Source organism: Aquarana catesbeiana, linkage group LG01 (assembly GCF_042186555.1).
Source record: "Aquarana catesbeiana isolate 2022-GZ linkage group LG01, ASM4218655v1, whole genome shotgun sequence".
NCBI classification, from domain to species: domain Eukaryota; kingdom Metazoa; phylum Chordata; class Amphibia; order Anura; family Ranidae; genus Aquarana; species Aquarana catesbeiana.
Genome location: NC_133324.1, coordinates 46,696,783 through 46,710,436, shown reverse-complemented (window position 1 = coordinate 46,710,436; position 13,654 = coordinate 46,696,783). Strand labels below are relative to the sequence as shown.

Here is a 13,654-nt window from a genome sequence, read left to right as displayed (position 1 = left end):
TCAATGGGGTTGATTTACTAAAACTGGAGTGTGCAAAATCAGGTGCAGCTCTGCAAAGAAACCAATCAGCTTCCAGATTTTATTATCAAAGCTTAATTTAGCAAGCTGAAGTTACAGTAGAAGCTGACCATGCACAGCTGCACCAGATGCTGAGTGCACCTGCAGTACCAATCAGTCTCTCTACTCTGCTTGCTTGTGTCCTGGATCCTTAGGAGAACTTTTTTCAAATACATCAGGAGAAAAGGGCCAGAGATCCTTCAGTGAAACAGTAGCTGAGACCCCATAAAGCAGGGATATGCAATAAGCGGCCCTCCAGCTGTTGCAGAACCAAAAGTCCCCTGAGGCATAGCAAGACTCTGACAGCCACAAGCATGACACCTAGAGGCAGAGGCATGATGGGACTGGTAGTTTTGCAACAGCTGGAGGTCCGCTAATTGCATATCCCTGCCATAAAGGATTTTTGCAGCCGCAGGTGGATCTTCCAGGGATGCCACAGCCCTCTGGCCAGCACTTACTCCTCCAGGAACAAGAGCCCTCTGCTCTGGGTTCCAGCCTATTTATACCCCTCTCAGCCCCCTGCTGGTCACTCACATCCCTGACCAGGGATTGGCTGGAGAGGCATTAAAATGCAGGCTGAGATCTGTGCTTCTCCACCCACAGCACAGCCCAGAGAAGACCTTACCAAAAAATTACTGCTCTCCCTGTTAACAGGGAGGCCAAAAACTAAATTTAAACAGTAGTGTAAAAGGGTGCTACAATTAAAACATCACAGTTAGTCTTGAGTAGCCGAACAAAAATAACATTGTGATTTATGTGGTCCTTAGGGGTCCCTGTATGTTTTGTTTTTTTCTGTTAAATATGGCGAATCACAATGAATTCACCTCTCAGTTTTTTGCACGTTCAGTGGGAAACGAATATTATTCTTCACAATTTCATCTTGCAGCTCATACTGCAGGCAGACCTCACCTTCAGCTTCATCCTCCACCTAAAAAATAAAATGAAATAATCATAATGCACTGAATCCACCCAATCTTAAGAACACATACTTATGTACAGAGGATACCATTCAGTGTAGTGAGAAATAAAAGAATATTTGGGTTTTATTGGTGAAAGCCATCAGGATGTGCAGCGGTCAGGGTTAGGACATCGTGGAAAGGCCAGAAAAGGGTCAGTCCATCTACAAATCATACTATAGTTAAAGGCTGGAGCTTGTTAGGCTGGGTCAGAGCTAGGCACCATAAAGCTAAGTTTAGAAATGCGGCAATATTGCCATGCCTCTAATGCAATCTGCTTTTGATCGTGGCTCAACCATGTGTTTTTATCATCGCCCATAAATCTAAACGAGCCCTAAAAGTGCTGGATCTAGACATCATTGTAGCTCCTGCAGCCAACCTGCAGCCCTAATGGCTTGTTCAAGGACTGTCCAACCCCTGAAAATGGCCCCAGCCACACATGTGAACGAAGCCTTAGGGCTCATTTACACTTGCAGTTTGGGGACCAGTAAAAAAAACACTTGTTTGAGCCCCCAAGTGCTCCCTCTTAAGTGGCAAAGGAAGTGGCTGGGGGTGTATGCATCCCGCAGCCACGAAAAATTATTCTATTTGTTGCATTGATCTGCCAGTACTGCTGAATGTGACCCATTCAAGCAAATGGGCAGCATTGCAAAGGCGTGCAATACGCAGCTGTGGCGCAGTGGTCGTGTGGCATTTACAGGGTTAAAACAGGGGGGTAGAGAGACTGACATACTGCCCCCTCGCCACCTGTCAAATGCATCTGAAAATCGATCATGACTAAGCTCTGTGGGTGGAGCGAAATGCATCGGGGACATGGCCTGGTTGAAGCCCGGGCTGAGGCTGTCATACACCTTCTTACTGAGTTTTGCAGAGATGTGTGACTTCCTTTTCCTTTTTCCATTGAAAATCGATCCAAGCACAGATCACGTTCCAGTGGAAGGGCAGTCCTTGCTGTGGATGTAAACAAGCCCTTAAATTTGGTAATCATCATAATTCTTAGGATCAAGAAGGGTTCTCTTTCTGGAGAGGAGAGAAGTGGGAGCTCCACTTACATCCGAAATGTGTTGGGTACAATAGGGCAGCACCCTGACCCATATGCACTTATGTCACGCTACAGGCAGGGGTTACCCCAGACACTCTATACTACAATTGACTATGATCCAAGTCATCATGGTAATCAAGCGGAGCACCCATAAGTGTGTGCCATTATAATAAGGCTCTATTCATGTCAATAGGAGATCAAATAATGAGCTCAGGTGTGAAGGGGACCTTCTCTACCCTCTGTTATATTGTCCAATCCAAAGGACCTCTTTATCAGTTTCTGGAGGAGTGAACTGGTGATCTGCAGCTAATATCTGATCACCAGGAATTGGCCCAGTTCTATGTCGAATTTAGGTTTGGGTTAACGCATTCATTATTGTATAGGTATTGGTCTACAGCTGCAGGCCACCATCACCATAGACCTTGTCCTTCAACAACGGAAGGATGCCACAGGAGAGGTAACACTCAGTGGGAAGAATAAACAGCTAAGGCAGATAAAGATGTGCAAAAAATGAAAAAACTCAGAACCTAATCTTCCCTGGGCTCCATTCAGCTGAATGTAGACAATGGACCACTGACCATGGAGGAAGCCAGTGGGAAGGCTGGAGAGGACAGTAGGTTCTATACCAGGAGGAAGGGTCCAGGACAGAGAAACATTCCTTGCCATGGGCTGTAAGGATAGCTTGAGAGTCTGAAGCACCTAGAGAAGTTAGAAAACAACAAGCAGTAGTACATTAATCCTGTTAATGGCACCTTTAGGCATATCTAAAACCAAGAATAAAAAAAAAATATTTTTGAATTGGATGTATGCCTGTGTGAATGAGGCCTAAATAAAGAGCTTGCACATTATTTGCTCTATCCAAGCCTATTTTTCTAGCTTACATACCACCACGTATTTATCCACCTGAGGATTGTATTGAACTCAATCAACATGGATATCCTTATCTGCTTTTTGGAGTGGAGAAGCTCCAAAGCTGGACATACACTTGTATATCAGACACTTTTGATCTGCTCTTATAGCGTACACCAGGGGTGTACCTACAGGGGTTGCAATTGCAACCTGGCCCCATGTTCCAGGGGGCCCGTGTGGCCCCCCTGTACACCTGGATAGGAGGAGCAGTGGGGGTGACTGCATATAGAGGAACCAATCTCTTCATTTTCCTCCTGCAACTGCTAAATGCCCACTTCTCTTCCTCTCCCTCCCACAGGCATTCAGCGGCTGCAGGAGGAGCATTAAGAGATCAGTTCCTCTATAAGCAACCACCCCTGCTACTCCTCCTATCCATCTTCTTTCTGCTGCCCCCTGTGCTCTCTCCTGGCTACTCCTCATTCCCTGCAGCTCTGCCGGGTTCTCTCCTTCCTTCTTCTGCAGGCTGCTGATGTGGGGCATGTGGATGGAAAGGAGGGAAGGGGCCGGTAAATGTGTCATTTACCAGCCCCTTCCTTGTCTGAATGAATAGAGTCAGTGATAGGTACTGATCACTGACTTTGTCTATTCAAAACTGAAACATAGTAAACTGTGTTTGCTAAGCTTCAGCTTGTGAATGAATGGGAAGCCTCTGTACATAGCTACTCCTGTCCATTCATTCTGCACAGCTGAGGTTGCAGAGATGGAATTGAGTGGTGTCCTGAATCTCCTTTCCCTGTTTCAAAGGTGGATCATCAGAAGTCTGTTTAGACCCCTGATATTTCACCAAAGGCCTATTAAAGTAGCAGTTGCTCCGAGCACGTAGCCAATCCTTTGCCAGCCTCTCTCTTCGGTGGAAGCCCTCCCCCCGGAAGCATACCCCGAAGTGATCAGGACCCACCCGTGACTTCACGCACGCTCCACGCCGTCCCCAGCCTCTTCCTGACGGCCACAGGAGGAGCCCCTGGCCGATAACCTTCTATCTGCAGCCCTGCATCTCTGCAGCACTATCCGGATCGGGACCTGAGGAACCCACCACGGACCACCATTAAACAGATGAGCCTTTTTATCTATTTTTTCCTGTAAGTGTAATCATACGTTGTGTCATTAAAAGTACCCTTTAATACTGCACTCAGGTGGCACTTCCTTCTTCTAAATAAACAAACTTCCTTCTTCTACCCTTACCCATTTCACCAAAACCCAACAACGGGCCTCCTAAAAAAAAAAAAAATAGTAAAAAAAATTATATAATAAAAAAAAACTGTAAAAAAAAAAAAAAGTGTAAAATAACACAAAAATAAAATAACAAAAATAAAAAACTACTGACACTAGTGGTGGAACTACCAGGGTCACAAAGGTCGCCAGGGAGGGAAGGGCCCCAGCTGGGGGTCCTTGATGGTTTCTTGCACCGGGGCTCGGAGGAAAGGGCCCCAGTTGGGGGTCCTTGATGGTTTCTTGCACCGGGGCCCTGAAGGTTCTAGTTACGCCACTTGGGTATACTACATTTATGTATCTATCCATCTCATATTTATGCTTACCGTGGGCTGCATGCGTTGTTTGTCGGAAATAAACTCAAAGGTTCCATTCCCTGCCTCTGCCATGCCTTTAACAAGGGATGTGGAAGCGCCACAACCAATCCCAAAAGTGAAGCATCTGCAAAAGAAGGAACAAAGCGTGTGAGCAGCTGATTTCTTCTGCACCTACAAGTAGGAAATAAATGTTTTCTGCTTCTAGAGCATTAAAGTTCTCAAGTAATGACATAAATGCAGCATTCTTGACATTCTAGGAGGTATCACCTCCTGCAGGACAATCATGGGTGGACTGGATATTTTTCCCTTTGGCCATTACCCCTATTCTTTGCGTTTGGCTAGAATTAGTGCCAAGAGTCCCTGCCCCTTTGCTAGTACACTAACTCTCCTGCTGGGGCCGAACCCCCAGGCTTATTGTGCTCCATTGTGCCAGAGGCATCCACACGACATTCCCAGCCTTTGACCTGTATATCCCAAGGAAGGAATGTCCACACACATGAACAGATTTGCTGCACTTTACTCATGGAATTCAGGGAAAGGCATAAAAGTTACATCACATCGCCATATATTACGTTGTCACTTGACAAGACATAGTCAATCACATTTAGTGGACGGTCTGCAGCGGTCACACTTTAAGCAGCCATCTCCCTTGAACAGTCTCTCCTTCCACCCGGGGTCATTAGTACTTATAGGACTTGGCTCTCTGTAGGCACCTCCTGCATAGGTATACCTTTCCCCGGGACCCTCTGGGGGCAAAAGCCTTACTCAGGGAACTCTTGGCCTGGCTAAAAGGCCTTTTGCAATCCGCCCTAGCCCCCCACCTCCATAAAGGACAGAAAGTCTACTGCTGGTTCTCCTAGGTGCAGGTCCATTCTTCCCCATCCTCCTGCCCTATACAGGTCCCCCACCTGCTGGTTACATCTGTGCTGGTGTGGGTGTGTTTGGCTCCCATGCCCCAACAGCCTAAGGCTCCTCCCAACCTGGCTTATATCTGGGCCCTGGCTCATCCATGACATCACTGCAGCAGGGGCCTAGCACCTGATGACACTGTCTACTGTAACCATACACCATTCTGCTGCAGAACCACCCAGTGACAGACTAGCTACAGGCCTTGAAAAAGTATTCATACCCCTTGAAATTTTCCACATTTTGTCATGTTACAACCAAAAACAAATGTATTTTATTGGGATTTTATGTGATAGACCAACACAAAGTGGCACATAACTGTGAAGTGGAAGGAAAATGATAAATGGTTTTCAAAATGTTTTACAAATAAATATGTGAAAAGTGTGGGGTGCATTTGTATTCAGCCCCCCCAAGTCAATACTTTGTAGAACCACTTTTCGCTGCAATTACAGCTCAAAGACTTTTTGGGGATGTCTCTACCAGCTTTGCACATCTAGAGAGGGACATTTTTGCCCATTCTTCTTTGAAAAATTGCTCAAACCTCCGCCCCAGTCTCAAGTCTTTTGCAGACTCTAACAGGTTTTCTTCTAAGATTGCCCTGTATTTGGCTCCATCCATCTTCCCATCAACTCTGATCAGCTTCCCTGTCCCTGCTGAAGAAAAGCATCCCCACAGCATAATGCTGCTACCACCATGTTTCACGGTGGGGATGGTGTGTTCAGGGTGATGTGCAGTGTTAGTTTTCTGCCACACATAGCGTTTTGCTTTTAGGCCAAATAGTTCAATGTTGGTCTCATCTGAATAGAGCACCTTCTTCCACATGCAGTTGCGGCAGGTGGTAATTTTTTTTGGAGGGGGGGCAGCAAACAGTAACCCCCCCCCCCCATCTATGGGGGGCAGTGCTTCTCCCAGGCTTCACCGGCGGCTTCACTTGCTCGGCGGTGGCGGTTTTCCCTTCCCCTGCTCTCCACGGGCATCACGGTGGCTTCCGTTATCTCCCGGATTGAGAATCAGTGTTAAAACAGCGAATATTAATTTGCTGTTATAACACCTGGGTGGGCTTATGGCGCAATGCTCTGTGCCACGAGAACACCCTATTTTGAAGTCCATTAGAGCCTATGGCTCTAATCAGGTGCTTAAAAAAAACCACCCCCGCCTCTGTAATTCAGGCACCCAGCATCTTGAAAGGGGCCGGACACATGAATAGGGGGTGTGTCCGGCGGCCGTGGATAGATTCATGCTATGCATGAATCTATCTATTATTCATATAGGGGGTGGTGTGGATAGAGGAATGGACAGGCTGCCACTGTCCACATGTTTGCTGTGTCCCCCACATGGCTTCTCGCAAACTGCAAACAGGACTTCTTATGGCTTTCTTTCAACAATGTCTTTCTTCTTGTCACTCTTCTATAAAGGTCAGATTTGTGGAGAGCACGACTAATAGTTGTCCTGTGGACAGATTCTCCCACCTGAGCTGTGGACCTCTGCAGCTCCTCCAGAGTTACCATGGACCTCTTGGCTCTTCTCTGATGAATGCTCTCCTTGCCTGGCCTGTCAGTTTAGGTGGACGGTCATGTCTTGGTAGGTTTGCAGTTGTGCCATACTCTTTCCATTTTCGGATTGATTGAACAGTGCTCTGTGAGATGTTCAAAGCTTGGGATATTTTTTTATAACCTAACCCTGCTTTAAACTCCTCCACAACTTTATCCCTGACCCGTCTGGTGTGTTCCTTGGCCTTCATGATGCTGTTTGCCCACTAAAGGCTCAAACACACGATACAGAAATCGGAAGGAAAATTAGTCCGACAAACGATCTGCCAATTTTTGGATCGTTAGTACAGCGCTTTCAACAGCCGTTTCCGGTTTTTCGTCTGACAAAAGCTGTATGTGCATATAAAATTTTTGGGAACACAACGTCCAATTTTTGTTTAATTAGTACAGTTTTCGTACCAAAAAATAGTAAGAGAAAGACTGCGCATGCTCAGAAACAAAAGAACACATACAAAACTATTCAACACATTACATCACTTCTAAAATAACCTCTTCACTTTGGACATGAGACTAGCATGCCTCAAAAAACTGATGAACGGCCATCCGAAAATCTGATCGTGTGTACGAGGTTTAAGGTTCTCTAACAAATCTCTGAGGGCTTCAGAGAACAGCTGTATTTATACTGAGATTAAATTACACACAGGTGGACTCTATTTACTAATTAGGTGGATGAATTGTTCCACTAGATTTTAGTTATGGGGTATCAGAGTAAAGGGGCCTGAATTCCAGCGGCGGGGGTGTTTCCGTAGGCTCTAATAGGCTTCAAAAAAGGTGAACTGCAAGCGCAAAGCATTCCACTCGCAGTCCACCCAGGTGTGTTAGAAAAGCAAATTAATATTTGCTTTCCTAACACTGAACCACCTCTCAGCCAATCAGATGCACGGGTCTGTTACCCGTCACCTGATTGGCTAAAAGGACAGGCGCTTTGATTGGACGCCTATTGGGAGGAGGGGAGGAGACGCACGGAGGACACAGGAGCTGCTGTCTGGCGAGCTGCAAGGTCCCACTGCTGACCGCCGTCACCAGCATGCCTGTCCCGCCACCGAGACAGGCTAAGTGCCGGGCAGACGGTGGGGGGGGGGTCACAATGGCACTATTTGATGGGCACAGTGGCTGCAAATGATAGGCACAGTGACTGCAATTGATGGGCACAGTGACTCCATTTGATGGGCACAGTGACTGCATTTGATGGGCACAGTGACTGCATTTGATGGGCACAGTGACTGCATTTGATGGGCACAGTGGCTGCGTTTGATGGGCACAGTGGCTGCGTTTGATGGGCACAGTGGCTGCATTTGATGGGCACAATGGCTGCATTTGATGGGCACAGTGGCTGCAAATGATGGGCACAGTGGCTGCAAATGATGGGCACAGTGACTGCATTTGATGGGCACAGTGGCTGCATTTGATGGGCACAGTGGCTGCAAATGATGGGCACAGTGGCTGCAAATGATGGGCACAGTGACTGCATTTGATGGGCACAGTGGCTGCGTTTGATGGGCACAGTGGCTGCGTTTGATGGGCACAGTGGCTGCGTTTGATGGGCACAGTGGCTGCATTTGATGGGCACAATGGCTGCATTTGATGGGCACAGTGGCTGCGTTTGATGGGCACAGTGGCTGCGTTTGATGGGCACAGTGGCTGCATTTGATGGGCACAGTGGCCGCGTTTGATGGGCACAGTGGCCGCGTTTGATGGGCACAGTGGCTGCGTTTGATGGGCACAGTGGCTGCATTTGATGGGCACAGTGACTGCATTTGATGGACACAGTCGCTGTGTTTGATGGCACAGTGAGGCTGCAACTGATGGGCACAGTGACTGCATTTGATGGACACAGTCGCTGTGTTTGATGGCACAGTGAGGCTGCAACTGATGGGCACAGTGAAGCTACAATTTATATTTTTTTTTCAGAATTTTTCAGTTTGTTTGCGCCCCCCAAAACATTTTGAACACCAGCCACCACTGATCCATCATTCAGGCGCAGACGCGCCATCCAGCCCAGCTGCCAGCAGCCTGTGAGGCTCTAGGAGAGGCTGATAGCTGCTGCGGATGGATGGCTCCTCGAGCATTACTCATGTTTAGGGCAGTATTCACCCAGGGACGCCCAAGTACGTTCACACAGAACACTTTCTCTGGGTGAATAGCTATGTGAATTCTTTATAAATAGACCCCTATGTGTTTATAATACTTCGTGGAGTGCTGGTGACTCTCTATCCTAAATCTCTACATAGTAAATGTTAAAGTGGTTGTAAACCTTTACATAAAGCCAGTGAAGTGACTGGCCTCAGGTTATACACAGGGATGAAACAAATCCTCCTACATAGGTTGTACCTGTTTATCTACAGCTGTCTTTCCCCAACATCCATTCAAAGTGCATAATTTACATAGAATCATAGGCGGGGAGCTGAAGTTACATCAGTGAAGAGAGCTCTGAGAGCTGATTGGAGGGAAGGGACACACCCCCCTTCCGCACAGCACACAGGAACAGAGCTGATGCTGTCAATCTGCTGGAGGTCCCTCCCTTGTCACCACTTTTCTCTTGGTGTCAGGAAAACTTGTCAGACCCATACAGGTAGCAGAGGAACGAGACATCAGACAGAAGTGACACTTAGTGCTCTGGATTGAGACAAGTACACACTATAGAGGGATATGCTTTGCTCATATTTCATAATCAGAGGTTTACAGCCACTTTTTTTAACACGGAAAATGTTTATTGAGTAATTTGCACATTACAGTTGGTACAGTAACACAGTATTTCACTAGAAGTATCAGCGAATAGTTACACGTTTCTAAATAGTGTACATTGCATTTCGGGTAATAACTGGGTCTTTGATCATACATTTATCTCGATTGTTAGTAAACTTTATTAGCATCCAAAAAAGGAAGGAAGGAGATTCTTCTTCTCAATTGCCTTGAGTATAACATCTATCTTTCATACATTCTGTCATTGCTATTAGAGAGTCCCTTCCCCGTGAGTTCTTCTTAACTTAAAGATTTTTGTTTGGTTTTTTCTTTCCCCTTTTTTAACTTTCCCCGTTCCGGGGGGGGAGGGGGGGGGGGAGAGAAGCGGAGAAGGCAGGGAAGCCCCGAGGAGCCGAGAAGAATATAAGGAGGAACACCAGGAGGGACCAAGGGGGGGAAATTAAGAGGAGAAATGGAGGAGCAAAAGCAGAATTGAGGGAGAGGGGGAAAAGGGGCTCGCAAGCAGAGACCACCCGTATTATATGAGTAAGAGAGATGAAGGGTGGAGATAAGAGGGCGGGAAGGCGGCCAGAGCGGGGACCCAGGGAAGTCCCCCCGTTTGTCCATACAGGTGTGTGTTGGTACCCAGAAATTTCAGAGGGTGGCAACCCCACCAGCCATCCCCAGCCAGCCCGCCCCCCCAAGCCCACCCCATCGGTACATCACACCCCCAAATGTCGATCTGCGACCCATCCCGCCCAAATTTTGTCGAACTTCTTGGGACAATTTCTGCCCATATAGGTAAGCTTGTATATTGGGAGTACTGCATTGATCTGCGCCCTCCACGCCTCAACGGTAGGGGGGTCCGACTGTTTCCAGCGTATCAGAATTTCTTTCCTAGCATAGTAGGCTGCGTAAAATACAAAAAGTTTGGTATGTTTGCCTGCTGTCAGGTTATCCGTGACGCCCAGAAGGAACACCATTGGGTCTACTTTCAATTGTAACCCCGCCACACCATTTACATCCGAAACCACATCACGCCAATAGGCCTGGAGGATTGGACATGCCCATACTACGTGAAAGAAAGTCCCCACTGACTGTCGACACTTGGGGCATCCGTCATCCAGCCCCGGATAGATTTTAGACAACCTTTGAGGGGTGTAGTACACTCTGTGGAGGAACTTCAGTTGGACAAATCTATCTCTTGCTGAAATCATAAAAGGGATGCATTGCTGCAAACCTTCTGACCAGTCCTCCTCAGTCAAGTCCGGAACATCTAGTTGCCATTTATGAAATAGGGGAAGCATCTTGGAGGTATCTTTACATGTAAGCCTGAGATAGATAGAGGACAACGTTCGGTCTAGTTGATCAGTTATCAAGAGGGATTCCACTGAGTGGGTAGACAGCACAATCCCATGTGGAAACTGCGCTCTAACCGCGTGTCTTAGTTGAATATAGCGGAAAAACATCCATGGGGGTAGATTACATCTAGTTTTGAGCTCTGTAAAGGAGAGAAGATGTCCATCCTTAAATATATGTCTCAATGTTCGGATCTCGTACCTGGCCCAGACCAAGGGGTCTGGAACAGATTGGAGATGCGGCATTGTTGGGTTACCCCACAGTGGGGTATGCGGCGAGACAGCACCTTCGCTGGCGAGGTATGAGGAGACCCTTTGCCACACCTTTACCGTCGTTTTCATGGGCGTGGTGACTTGTGGGCTATACCTCGGGCCCCTGTAGACCAGGTTACTAAGCTCCGAATAGGAGCCTAAGATTGCAGCCTCCAAATTAACCGCCGGGTTGTTTTTGTCCTGAGCAAACCACCATCTTACGGTGACAAGTGTCGCCGCCCAGTAATATTTTTTAAAATTTGGGAGGGAGAGGCCTCCCTCTGTGAGCGACAGCTGCAACAAATGTTTAGCTACCCTGGGTGTTGCCCCGGCCCATACAAACGAGGTAATAGTTTGATCTAGTTTAATGAAGAATGAGTTTGGAATGGGAACCGGGGTATGGCGGAATGCGTAGAGAAATTTGGGAAGGAAGGACATCTTTAGTAAATTTATTCTCCCTACTGGGGTTAACGGCAGCGTCTTCCACACCGCACACCGTTGAATGAGTTTATTTAAAATAGGATAAACGTTGTCAACTAAATATTTTTGTAGATCAGATTGAATCTGTATGCCTAGATATTTAAATTTGGACACTGTTTTAAGGGGAAGAGGGGGACCTGTCAATGTCGGAACATCTGTCAGAGGGAATAGGAGGGATTTCTCCCAGTTCACCCTAATCCCCGAAAACGCACCAAATCTGTCGATAATGGATAATGCCGCTCTAAGCGATTGGTGAGAGTCACGAAGGTATAATAGCATATCGTCCGCATAGAGGGAGACCTTTTCGACAAGGGGCGGAAAGGAGATGCCTCCCACCTCTGGGGACCTCCTAAGGGTCTCCGCCAATGGCTCAATCGCTAATGCAAACAAAGCCGGTGACAGCGGACAGCCTTGCCTAGTGCCTCGGTGGAGGGGAATAGAGGGTGACAGCACCCCACCCGTGCGTATCCTAGCCGAGGGGCCAGAGTACAGCAATCGGGTCCAGCGTATGAAGTTGGGCCCTATCCCGAACTTGTGCAGGATTAGCCATAGATATTCCCACTCCACCGAGTCAAAGGCCTTCTCGGCATCCAGAGAGGCCACCGCACCCACAGCTCTACCAGCATTGGAGCTTGCCATAATAGTGTGGAGTCTCCGCAAATTAATGTCAGTGCCCTTGCCCGGCATGAAGCCGGTCTGATCTCCATGCACTAATGATAGGATTACTGAATTGAGCCTGGTGGCTAATACTTTTGCAAGTATCTTTGCATCCACGTTCAGGAGCGAAATGGGCCTGTACGAGGAGCAAAGTTCAGGGTCCTTACCCTCCTTGGGTATCACCACAATCACTGCCCTGGACATAGAGGGGGGCAACAAATCTACCTCAAAAGAAGCAGATAGGATCTCCTGTAACCTGACAGCTATAGTCTCTATATGCGTCTTATAGAATTCCACTGGAAGTCCGTCGTCCCCCGGGGTTTTCCCGGATTGTAGGGAGGTGATAGCATTTTGGAGTTCCTTAAGGGCGAGCGGAGCATCGAGCCTCCCACGGGCCTCCTCTGAAAGGGTGGGTAATTTAATAGTGTCAACATATTCAAGGAGTTCTGTAGTAGAACACTGCACCTTAGAGGTGTAAAGATCTTGATAGTATGAGGCAAAACATGCATTTATGTCTCTGGGGTTGGAGTGCAACCGCCCCGACATATCTTTAATGTTAGCCACTGAAGTTGTCACCGATTGCTCCCTAGAGAGCCATGCCAGGAGGCTCCCCGTCCGCTCACCCTGCTCAAATATGCGTTGAGACTGATGCAGTAGGTGTGTTTTTGTGGCTGCCGTTCTAAGAAGCGTCACCTCGCGCACTGCGGACTGTAAGTCTGTTCTAAGTGCCTCATCTCTATTATTGGTGTATTGAGTCTCTAAGTCAGCAGCCCTTCGTTCAGCCTGGAGCAAAGCTGCCCCAGTTTGGCGTCGGGTGCGGGCAATCGCCATCCGATAGTGGTCCTGAGCATGAAGCTTAAACGCCTCCCAGCTATGAGCAGGTGTCGTAGCTGGGGGGTTATCCACCCAAAATTTCTGCATTGCAATCTCTGCTTCTTGTTCGATACGGTCGTCTGATATCCAGAACCTTGACAAGCGCCATAGACAGTCAGTGGGGAGAGGATTCACATTTAGAGTAAGTAGTATGGGAGAGTGGTCCGATATACCCCTGGGCAAGTGTGAAATGTCTTGGACCATATTAAGGGCACTGGAGGTGGCATATACTAAGTCAATGCGGGACATTGCCCTGTAGGAGGCCGACTGACAGGTGTAGGATCTCAGCAAGGGGTTTTTCCAACGCCAAACGTCCCTAAGTGCGAACGTCTCGGCCCATCTGGACAAAGGGGATTCCGTGGCCGCATCAGGCGTCAGCCTGTCCAAACTCGGGCAGGGTGTCATA

The 13,654-nt window shown here is 47.8% G+C and overlaps 1 protein-coding gene across 9 annotated transcripts in view; it reads right to left on the bottom strand.

Moving 5' to 3' along the window:
- LOC141130929 (von Willebrand factor A domain-containing protein 5A-like) overlaps nt 1-13,654 on the bottom strand; it is a 125,697-nt gene that overhangs the window by 44,870 nt on the left and 67,173 nt on the right. For all 9 annotated transcript variants that reach the window (XM_073618181.1, XM_073618172.1, XM_073618173.1 and 6 more), the window contains 3 exons: nt 4,500-4,614; nt 2,595-2,754; nt 882-987 (listed from right to left, as the gene is read on the bottom strand). In XM_073618181.1, the coding sequence (XP_073474282.1) occupies nt 882-987; nt 2,595-2,754; nt 4,500-4,614 (381 nt within the window). The remainder of the gene's footprint in view (nt 1-881; nt 988-2,594; nt 2,755-4,499; nt 4,615-13,654) is intronic.